A 12319-nucleotide genomic window follows, 5' to 3' on the forward strand; every position below is an offset into this window, starting at 1 on the left:
TTGAGCATAGGGCGTTTTCAGCGCGTTCAAACGCGCTGTAAAACGCTCAAGTGAGAACCAGGGCCATAGGGAAGCATTGGTTTTCATGTGTTGAGCGTTTTACAGCGCGTTTGAACGCGCTGTAAAACGCTCAAGTGTGAACCCAGCCTAAGTGACCAAGCGATTTTTTTCTTTTTTTTAAATCGTTGCCTTTCAAGAGCTATAACTTTTTATTTATTTTTCAGTCTGTGTAGCCATATGGGGCTTGTTTTTTTCGGAATAAGTTGTAGTTTGTAGTAATGGCACCATTTTGGGATACACATAACTTACTGATTAACTTTTATTAACTCTTTCTGGGCGGGGTATAGGAAAAAAACTGCAATACTGCCACTGAGTTTTTACATTATAAATTTTTCAGAATTCATTTTTAGCCATAAACAACATGATAACCTTATTCTCTGGGTCAATACGATCACAATACATATAGTTTTTTTTGTTTTACTACTGTTGCGAAATAAAAACCCATTTTTTTTAAAAAAGAAAATGTTTTTGCATTGCCACATCTCAAAACCCCTAACCTTTTTATTTTTCTGCCTATGGAACTGTGCGAGGGCTTGACTTTTGCAGGTAGGTTTCATTTCTATAATTTTGGGGTACATAACACTTTTTGATCTTTATATTCAGTTTTTTTTATGGCGAATAAGCAAAAAAGCAGCAATTCCTTTTTTCTTTTTCTTTTTTTTCACTGTACGGGATAATTTACATGATTTAATGTCATTGTTAGACTGACATTGACCAGCAGGCTGCGCCAGAGACTACACTAGGCTCCAACCAGCCTTTACTGGCATCAGCACACCGCAATCTCATTTGCACTGTGCCCATGGGATTCAGAGGGAGTCCACTCTTTCTGTAACCACTTACATGTGGCAGGTGCCATTGCCCCCACTCTCCTCTGCATGTTGACTTGAAAAGCCGACAGCCCAGCCTAAAGTCCCTTAGTGACTGCCATAAAAAGACAAATGGGTGGTCACTAAGGGGAGTTAAATCAAGTTTCTATGTTAAACATATATATATTTTTTTAGAACTTGTAGTTGTTTTTTTTCTTTACAATTTCACTATCTTCTGTATTTTTCACCTATAAGACGCACCTAGGTTTTAGAGGAGGAGTATAAGTAAATTATTTTTTTTTTCTCATTAGACCTCAGATATGACCACTAATCAAACCCCCAATGCTAATCAGACCTCAGCTCAGAGCCCCAATCAGACCCCCAATGCTAATAAGGCCTCAGCTCAGAGCCCAAATCAGACCCCCAATGTTAATAAGACCCTCAATCAGACTTCATCTCAGACTCTCAATGTTAATAATGTATTGAGTCACTGCTTACTGTGGAATTCATGGAAACAGTGCTTTAATGTGTTATTCTGTCTATATTGAACAAATGTAGGATGGGCATCACTATATTCCTGGGGTGCAAAAAGTGTACCAATAACCATACAGAAGCACACTTCCAAAAATTGCCCCCAGAAACTGTGCACACCCTGACATTTTCAAAAATATACAGTCTTAATTATGCAATAATACAAAGCGCTAGGTTAAAAACATCAAAACTAAAAAAGTCTACAAAGTGCGATCTTTAATCTGGGTGACACACCTGCCAGAATTACCCATAATTAGGCTAAAGAGGGGTCAATCTATCAGATATGAATACAATGACTATAGTGTAGTAAATGGGTCTCCCCAAAATGAAAAATAAAGTGCAAATGCCAAAGAAATGTTCAAAGTGCAAGTGCTATAGAACCTTTCAAGAGAAGGGGAAAAGATACTCCAGTATTTAAGAGATAATGTGACATCAGATTGACCTACTACTACTAACCTGCAGATCGATGCCTCCTAGCTATGTGTGTGGTTCATCCTGCAAAGTGAATAATGGGTCTCTCCATTGATCTGATGTCACATTGTCTCTTAAAGGGAACCATTAAAATGCAGTGCTATCTGCCGACACCAGGAGAAACTGAGCATATTGGTATATAGTTATGTGGCATACATTTTAAAAGGAAATTACTGAATCTTTCCTCAAACTGTACATCAATCTGCTCAGCTCCTCCTGCTCTATTGCATTTCATGGTGACAGGTCCTCTTTACATTCACTTGAACTTTTTAACATTTTTGCTTTATCTTTTGTGTGAAACGATTATAGGATTTGTGGAAGCATGCGTTAGCTAGCCGTGTTAGACATATATCTCTTCCGTAGATCACCTCAAGGCTGATGTAAATGTGCACCAGTATTCTTACTACTTCTTTTCACCATGTTTTCTAGATTGGAAGATAGTAATGTTGTATATCAGGCTATGTATTCAAAAAGCTAATTTTTATTTTAGACAGTTTCATAAATCTCCTCTAATTTTCTTATTAAATATTTTTCAATCCCATTTCTACTTCATGTAGAAACAATGTCACAAAAGTTACTTATCCCAAAAGGCTTATAGTAATTACCGCTGAAAACATTTTGTCATTCTGTAAAATGAGAGAATTGGTCAAGACTAGCAAAATGTTTGTTTTTTCCTTTATGGATTTCAGCAGCCATAGTTCCTTTATTTTTTAATTGACGTGGCAGCCTGATGGCTTGTTTTATGAGGGAGACATTGGGGGTCATTTATCATTGTGAAATACACCTAAGGCTACTTTCACACTTGCGGCAGTGTGATCCAGTTCCGTCGTCGGAACTGCCCGCCGGATCTGCCGCTGACTGAAAGCATTTGTGAGACGGATCCGGATGCGGATCCGTCTCACAAATGCATTGCAAGGACGGATCCGTCTCTCTGCTTGTCATGCGGACAGACGGATCCGTCTTGTATCTTTTTTCACATTTTTACCAGTCTGCGTATTTTGAATGCCGGATCCGGCACAAGTGTGAAAGTACCCTAAGTTAGGCGTATTTCAGGCGCAGATTGCGATGCAACAGCTAGTTGCGCCACAATCTGCGACTTGCCCTCACTCACGCCAGGTGTAAATAAGTGGGCAGAAAGGGGCCGGGCCGGCAGGCCCATCTCATTTACAATTTTCTAAGCCTGTTTTAAGCATAGAAAATGGTCTAAATGTAAGACAGCTTGGAAGCTGTCTTATATTTAGAACTGGAGCTGGATACCTTCAGCGGATCCACCACCAGCTTACGGCTTTATTAAGATCAGCTTCTAAAACGCCGGTCTTAATAAATGTGCCTTATTATTTTTATTTTAGGGAAAAAAAACTATTTTGGGTGTTTTTTTTATTTTGTATTTCTTTCACAAACTATACCTCATTTTTCAGGTTATTGCAGTTGTGTGGATACCTAATATGTCTTTTTTTTTTTTATTATTATTATTTAATGTGTGCTCAGTAAAATATATTTTATACTAAAAATGCAGATAATTATTTTTTCTTTTTTTTTCTTATTATTTTATAAAAAAAATTATATATTTTTTTTAATCCCATGATTGGATTAATTTTGTCTTTATTTCAGACTAATAATGTATAAGCATCCTCTTGTATGTAACTATGCCAGAGGCTGTTGTTAGGGCACACTAGTGCCCAGGCTTACTGAACAGACAGCCCGGGGTCCTTTTCAGGTCTTCAGGGCTGACTGCAGATTTGCTCCACCAGTTTCCGATCAGGTCACTGGGGAACCTGGTGACTGATTGCAAGTGAAAGTCCCCTTAGGCCCCTTTCACACGGGCGAGTATTCCGCACGGATGCGATGCGTGAGTTGAACGCATTGCACCCGCACTGAATCCTGACCCATTCATTTCTATGGGGCTGTGCACACGAGCGGTGTTTTTCACGCATCACTTGTGCGTTGCGATAACTTGTGCGTTGCGTGAAAATCGCAGCATGCTCCTCTTTGTGCGTTTTTCACGTAACGCAGGTCCCATAGAAATGAATGGGGTTGCGTGAAAAAAAAGTGCGGATGCGGTGCGATTTTTCACACACGGCTGCTAGGAGACGATCGGGATGGGGACCCGATCATTATTTAGCATTCTGAATACAGGGCTGGAGGGGTTAAAAAAATAAAAATAAAAAATTTAACTCGCCTTAATCCACTTGCTCGTGCAGCCCGGCATCTCTTCTGTCTTCATCTTAGCAGTGTGCAGGAAAAGGACCTGTGGTGACGTCACTCCGGTCATCACATGATCCATCACCATGGTAAAAGATCATGTGACGGACCATGTGATGACCGGAGTGACGTCACCACAGGTCCTTTTCCTGCACACTGCTAAGATGAAGACAGAAGAGATGCCCGGCTGCGCGAGCAAGTGGATTAAGGTGAGTTAAAAAAAAAAAATTTAACCCCTCCAGCGCTATTTTACTATGCATTCTGTATTCAGAATGCTATTATTTTCCCTTATAACCATGTTATAAGGGAAAATAATAGCAATCTACAGAACACCGATCCTAAGCCCGAACTTCTGTGAAGAAGTTCCGGTTTGGGTACCAAACATGCGCGATTTTTCTTACGCGAGTGCAAAGCGCATTACAATGTTTTGCACTCGCGCGGAAAAATCGCGCATGTTCCCGCAATGCACCCGCACCTTTTCCCGCAACGCCTGTGTGAAAGAGGCCCTATGGACTGCTGTAGTCAGGTGGTTAACAGCCTGGATACCTTGGCTGGGAAGCAGGAGCCTGTGGTAAGAAACACAGCTGTTAGTAAGTAGCACAGGAGCAGTCCTGATGCCAGCTACCCCCTCTACTGCAGACTGAGGTTGTGGGTATTTGTTAAGGGGTTAAATTGTAACTGACGTCTAAAGTGTTATAAGAATTATGCTATACGACTTTTTAACCATTTTTTATAATTCATAGGTAATATTTTTATATATTTTCAGGCTGTGTTTACTGACTTGGAAATCATGGCGGCCATCTTCGCTAGTGCTATTCATGATGTTGATCATCCAGGAGTATCCAATCAATTTCTAATAAACACCAGTAAGTGGCAGCACCTCCATTTAAAAAAAAATGTAAAAACACACATATATTGTTCTGAACACTGGGAGTGTAAAACTACCAGAAAACCCCTTTAAAAACAGGCTATACATAACAAAATGGTACTGATAGACAAAATCGTCATCTGCTTGTTCTTGGATGAGACCACAACCAAAGCATGTTTAACCTCTTCCGGACACATGGCGTACCGGTACGTCATGTGTATTTCCGATCACCACCGCCCGGCGGGCGGTGATCGGAACAAGGAGCCTGCTCAAATAATTGAGCAGACACCTTGGCTAAATGCGCCGGGAGGTCCCGTGATCCCCCCCGTGTCGGCGATCGCCGCAAACTGCAGGTCAATTCAGACCTGCGGTTTGCAGCTTTTCATGTTGCGGCAGGCGACTGTGCCATCGGTCGGGTACCTGTGGGGCTTTAGGGGGGACCCGATGGCAGGGAAGGCAGCGCGATGCCTTCCTTTGGCATCGCGCTGCCTTCCTGTGACGAGCCTGTGAGATCCAGCCCCCTGGATCTCACAGGCCCCGGAAGCTGTAGGAGTAATACACACTGTATTACTCGTACACCCAATGCATTCCAATACAGAAGGATTAGACCCCCAAAAGTTGAAGTCCCAAAGTGGGACAAAAAATTAAGTGAAAAAAAGTTGAAAAAATAAAGTTTTTCCTCCAAAAAATTACGTTTCAAGTAAACAAATAAAGTTAAAAAAAATTAGGTATCGCCGTGTCCGTATCGACCGGCTCTATAAACATATCACATGACCTAACCCCTCAGATGAACACCGTAAAAAAAAAAAAAAAAAAAAAGCTAAACAAACCATTTTTTTGTCACCTTACATCACAAAAAGTGTAATAGCAGCGATCAAAGTCATATGCACCCCAAGATTGTGTCAGTCATCTTATCCTGCAAAAAATGCAGGGCTGTGGAGTCGGTAGATAAATGGTCCGACTCCGTCTCCTCAGTTTTTGGTACTTCCGACTCAGACTCCAACTCCCCGATTCAGACTCCTCTGTATTTAATATGGGAATGTATTTTATACATTCCTTGAAGGAAAGAAAGGCAACATACATGTCATTTGTACAAAAAAAGAGCAAGGATTTAACAAGGTAAAAAAAATCTCATTTTATTAATTATAAATCACATGAACATTACAGGTGAGACTCAAAAGGGACAGAACATGGAGACTGGGCCACAAAAGGGCTCTGCAATGTGGAGAATCACAATGGGGGATAATGTGACCATATACAGCAGGTAACAGACAATTAACAGAAGCTGTGAATATTGGAGTAGTTGCGGGTGCATTGCTGTCCCCTAGTGTTGAACAACTACCTAGCTCTTATTCACAGCGTCCCAGCAATGGATGCTGTAGGGTGTAATTGGACGGTGCAATACTACTCATAAAGATGGCATATAACAATAACTGTAAATCACTAGTCCCACCCTAATCCAGATACCATGTTACCTACCTACCTACCCATGTTGCTGCTGAAAAATGGTGACACGGTTCCCCCACTGCTTCGACCTCAACACGTGTTTCGCCACGTAGGCTTCGTCAGGAGGTACCAATATTCACAGCTTCTGTTAATTGTCTGTTACCTGCTGTATATGGTCACATTATCCCCCATTGTGATTCTCCACATTGCAGAGCCCTTTTGTGGCCCAGTCTCCATGTTCTGTCCCTTTTGAGTCTCACCTGTAATGTTAATGTGATTTATAATTAATAAAATTAGATTTTTTTACCTTGTTAAAAACTTGCTCTTTTTTTGTACAAGTTGCAGTAAGTTGGGGAGTGAGGTTCGGTTTTTGGGTTATTGTAGGCTCTAACATACATGTCATTACCACAGAACTACTGGCTAGGAAGCCGCTGCCTTCTCCTTTGTGTGCTGATCTTCTGCTGAAGATAGGGCAGTGGGAGGATCCAGGAAAGGGCAGGGGAAGGGGCATACTAACTTCTTGGCAGTCAGGAGGCCGGGTGGGCGCTCGTAGCGTAGCTCACTACGTCACGCGCCTGCTCCGCCCACTTTATGAATGAAGCAGGCACCGGGCCCCGCTGCCATTTCAGAAACAGATGCCGGCCCCCATTCACTACACAGGGACACTGTTATGGGGGGATCTATGGATGACACATAAGATAAGATGCTAAATATATATGTGTCATCCACAGATGCCCCCACAATGATCCCCCATAACAGTGCCACCCACAGATGCCCCCATAACAGTGCCACCCACAGACCACCATTAGTTCAAAACCCACCAAAAGCACAGCTTTTGGTTCAAAATATTTATTTTCTTACTTTACTCCTCAAAAACCTAGTTGAGTCTTATGGGCAGGTGCGTCTTATAGGGCGAAAAATACGGTAATTAATTATAACTTTTTGTGAATTGGGACATTTAAACTTGTTTTTTTATTTAAATCTAGTAGGAGTCGGAGTCGGTTCTTTTTTTTCCCGACTCCAGGTACCCAAAATTGCCTCCGACTCCGACGCCCTGAAAAAATGAGACCCTACCTAAGATAATCGCCCAAAAACTGAAAAAAACTATGGCTCTCAGAATATGGCTCTCAGACACTTAGGTCCCTTTCACACGAGCGAGTTTTCCGCGCGGGTGCAATGCGTGACGTGAACGCATAGCACCCGCACTGAATCCTGACCCATTCATTTCAATGGGTCTGTGTACATTAGCGTTGTTTTTCACGCATCAGTTCTGCGTTGCGTGAAAATCGCAGCATGTTCTATATTCTGCGTTTTTCACGCAGCCCTGGCCCCATAGAAGTGAATGGGGCTGCGTGAAAAACGCATTGCATCCGCAAGCAAGTGCGGGTGCGATGCGTTTTTTACTGATGGTTGCTAAGAGATGTTGTTTGTAAACCTTTAGTTTTTTATCACGCGCGTGAAAAACGCATCAAAACGCATTGCACCCGCGCGGAAAAAACTGAACAACTAAACGCAACCGCAGACAAAACTGACTGAACTTGCTTGCAAAATAGTGCGAGTTTCACTGAACGCACTCTGAACGCATCCGGCCCCAATCCGCAACGCCCGTGTGAAACCAGCCTTAGACATGATTTTTTTTTTTTTTGTTTCAAAAATGATATTATTGTGTAAAACTTACATAAATAAAAAAGTATACATATTAGGTATCGCCGCGTCCGTAATAACTTGCTCTATAAAAATCACATGACCTAACCCCTCAGGTGAATACCGTAAAAAAATAAAAATGGTGTAAAAAAAGCCATTTTTTGTCACCTTACATCACAAAAAGTGTAATAGCAAGCGATCAAAAAGTTATATGCACCCCAAAATAGTGCCAATCAAACCGTGATCTCATCCCGCAAAAATCATACCCTACCCAAGATAATCACCCAAAAACTATGGCTCTCAGACTATGGAAACACTAAAACATGATTTTATTTTGTTTAAAAAATAAAATCATTGTGTAAAACTTACATAAAAAAAGTATACATATTCGGTATCGCCGCGTCCGTAACAACCTGGTCTATAAAAATACCACATGATCTAACCTGTCAGATAAATGTTGTAAATAAAAAATAAAAACGGTGCCAAAACAGCTATTTCTTGTTACCTTGCCTCACAAAAAGTGTAATAGAGCAATTAAAAATCATATGTACCCTAAACTAGTACCAACAAAACTGCCACCTTATCCTGTAGTTTCTAAAATGGGGTCACTTTTTGGGAGTTTCTACTCTAGGGGTGTATCAGGGGGGCTTCAAATGGGACATGGTGTCAAAAAACCAGTCCAGCAAAATCTGCCTTCCAAAAACCGTATCGCATTCCTTTCCTTTTGTGCCCTGCCGTGTGCCCGTACAGCGTTTTTCGACCACATATGGAGTTTCTGGAAACTACAGAATCAGAGCCATAAATATGGAGTTTGGTTTGGCTGTTAACCCTTGCTTTGTAACTGGAAAAAAATTATTAAAATGGAAAATCTACCAAAAAAGTGAAATTTTGAAATTGTATCTCTATATTCCATTAATTCTTGTGGAACACCTAAAGGGTTAACAAAGTTTGTAAAATCAGTTTTGAATACCTTGAGGGGTGTAGTTTCTAGAATGGGGTCATTTTTGGGTGGTTTCTATTACGTAAGCCTCAAAAAGTGACTTCAGACCTGAACTGGTCCTTGAAAAGTGGGTTTTTGCAAATTTCTGAAAAATTTCAAGATTTGCTTCTAAACTTCTAAGCCTTGTAACGTCCCCCAAAAAATAAAATGTCATTCCCAAAATGATCCAAACATGAAGTAGACATATGGGCAATGTAAAGTAATAACTATTTTTGTAGGTATTACTATGTATTATTGATATAGAGAAATTGAAACTTGGAAATTTGCTAATTTTTCTAAATTTTTGGCAAATTTGGTATTTTTTTTAAATAAATAAAAATCGTTTTTTTTTTACTCCATTTTACCAGTGTCATGAAGTACAATATGTGACGAAAAAACTGTCTCAGAATGGCCTGGATAAGTCAAAGCGTTTTAAAGTTATTCACACATAAAGTGACACTGGTCAGATTTGCAAAAAATGGCCTGGTCTTTAAGATGAAAATGAGCCCGGTCCCTAAGGGGTTAATAAAGAGGACCTGTCACCTCTCCTGACATGTCAGTTTTAGTAAATAATTTCATTCCCCATAATATAATCATTCTGGTGCATCTTTTGCCATTCCTCAGTTATTCTTCCTAGAAATGTATGAATACATTGAAACGTTACTGGTTGGAGGTGTGTCCAGTCAGTGTTGATAGTATCAGACTGCGCAGATGGATGGTAAAACACCAAGTTGTCAATTTATTAATACATTTCTATGCAGAAGAGCAGAGGAACATCCCAAGCGAGAGTCATAAGAATAGATGCTCTAGAAATATTTCATGGGGAATAAAAGTATTTACTTAAAGTGGTTATCCAACTATTTGTAACTGATGACATCCTGTGAATACGTCAACAGGATCTGATCAGCGGGTGTCCGACACCTGGGAAACTCATCAATCAGATTAGGCCTGGTGCTCCTGTGAGCGCTGCAGCCTTCTTGCTTCTTACCCTAGGCCAGTGACCTCACTCCCATCACCTGCTGCTCCGGTCCTGCACCATGACTCCCTTTCAGCCACCTTCCAGTCCCCAGCATATTTACTTCCAGACAGCTTATGGACATGGTGACCTGTGTCGCTGCATCATTGATTGACCACATCAGTGATGTGTTCCCAAGAGGCAAGTCAGTGCAGGGCCAAGTACTGCTTGGAGACATGTCACCGCTGTAGCCAGTAATTGGCTGCAGTGGCAGATATGACTATTTGGTGTAATCAGGCCGGCAGTAAATAAGCTGGGGACCAGAAGAGGGCTGAATAGGAGTCGGGGAGCAGGGGAGTATGAATTTTTCATTAGGTCATACACTCTACGGGGCATAACGAAAGCCAGAATGATTCCTGGAAAACCTCTTTAAACATACATAATTTAATATTGATATTTCAGAAAACTAGCTCCATATTTTACTTTGTATCATTAGTCATTAATTTTACTATTTCTCGCTTTTTTTTTAGACTCTGAGCTGGCGTTGATGTACAATGATGCTTCTGTCTTAGAAAACCATCACCTTGCAGTTGGATTTAAGCTCCTTCAAGAAGAGAACTGTGACATTTTTCAGAATTTATCCAAAAAACAGCGCCAAAGTTTAAGAAAGATGGTCATTGACATGGTACGTGTGTGACCTGAGAGCATCTGCAGAGTTCTAGAGAGGATTCATTTATTATTTTTGTGCCTTGAGGTCTGGTAACTAAGCCATTCTCTTCATGTATAATTATTCAGATAAAGGAAACTATTAGGCTACTTTCACATCAGCTTTTGGCATTCCAGTTTTAGGATCCGGCAGAGGTTCTCAAAACCGGGCAAAAACCATTTCCGTTTAGGGCCAGTGTATTGTGAATAGGGTATGCTCAGTTCAGGATGCATCAGTATGCTTTCCTTTCCATCAGCATTCTGTTTTGTGACCGGACACCAGAACAAACCAGATCTGTCACTAAAAACAATGTAAGTAAAAGGTGCCGGATCCTCCGTTTTTTTTTGGGATCCTAAAAAAAATTAAAATAAAAGTCGCCCATTGACTTACATTGTTTTTAATGCCGGATCTGGTTTGTTCCATTTCAATTTAACAGAACCGCATCCTGATGTGTTAAATCAAACGGAACCGTTTTGCTCCGGTTTTGAGATCCTCTGCCGGATCTCATTACCGGAAACCAAAGCGCAGATGTGAAAATAGCCTTAATTTACTATTTGGTGAAAAAACTAAGGTTTTATATTTGAAGTACATTTTCTTTTCAATGACATTCTCCCAATACTAAAACCTTACTATGTTTCATTAGGTACTGGCAACAGATATGTCCAAACACATGAATCTTCTGGCTGACCTGAAAACAATGGTAGAAACAAAGAAAGTGACCAGTCTGGGAGTTTTGCTGCTTGATAATTATTCTGACCGAATACAGGTATAACAAATCATGTCAGTTATGATTCATGCAGTATTTCCATATCATAACCATCCTTTTGTTAAAGGGATTTGCAGCAGCATCCTTTAAAATAATAATTTATAAAGGTAGCTGTCATTTTGTAATGTATTTCTACCTTTATGGCTCCGGTCTTCCATTCTGGGCTTTAGTCACATGACCATGTCCATGCAGCGTTTTCTTATTTCCTGTGATGTTATGTTCATGGGGGTGTGATTGGAGAGTGTCTATGTAACTAGCTGGGTGATGTTAGGAGCCGTGGCAGAGAAAGAAGAAATACATCATGGGTTTGGTTGGATACAGCAACAGTAAGGCCCCTTTCACACGAGCGAGTATTCCGCGCGGATGCGATGCGGGAGGTGAACGCATTGCACCCGCACTGAATACTGACCCATTCATTTCTATGGGGCTGTGCACACGAGCGGTGATTTTCACGCATCACTTTTGCGTTGCGTGAAAATCGCAGCATGCTCCTCTTTGTGCGTTTTTCACGTAACGCAGGCCCCATAGAAATGAATGGGGTTGCGTGAAAATCGCAAGCATCCGCAAGCAAGTGCGGATGCGGTGCGATTTTCACGCACGGTTGCTAGGAGACGATCGGGATGGAGACCCGAACCTTATTATTTTCCCTTATAACATGGTTATAAGGGAAAATAATAGCATTCTGAATACAGAATGCTAAGTAAAACAGGGCTGGAGGGGGTTAAAAAAAATAAAAAATCATTTAACTCACCTTAATCCACTTGCTCGCGATGCCGGGCATCTCCGTCTGACTCTTTTACTGTATAGGACCTGTGGAGAGCATTAACTATAGTTTAAGGACCTGGGATGACGTCCCTCCGGTCATCACATGGTACGTCACATGAT

The 12319-nt window shown here is 41.0% G+C and overlaps 1 protein-coding gene across 6 annotated transcripts in view; it reads left to right on the forward strand.

The window, feature by feature from the left end:
* Positions 1–12319, forward strand: part of PDE4C (phosphodiesterase 4C) — a 1350958-nt gene that overhangs the window by 1322540 nt on the left and 16099 nt on the right. For all 6 annotated transcript variants that reach the window (XM_040417808.1, XM_040417812.1, XM_040417809.1 and 3 more), the window contains 3 exons: positions 4837–4936; positions 10493–10647; positions 11312–11434. In XM_040417808.1, coding sequence (XP_040273742.1) covers positions 4837–4936; positions 10493–10647; positions 11312–11434 — 378 coding nt within the window. The remainder of the gene's footprint in view (positions 1–4836; positions 4937–10492; positions 10648–11311; positions 11435–12319) is intronic.

This window comes from Bufo bufo, chromosome 2 (assembly GCF_905171765.1).
Source record: "Bufo bufo chromosome 2, aBufBuf1.1, whole genome shotgun sequence".
Classification (NCBI taxonomy): Eukaryota; Metazoa; Chordata; class Amphibia; order Anura; family Bufonidae; genus Bufo; species Bufo bufo.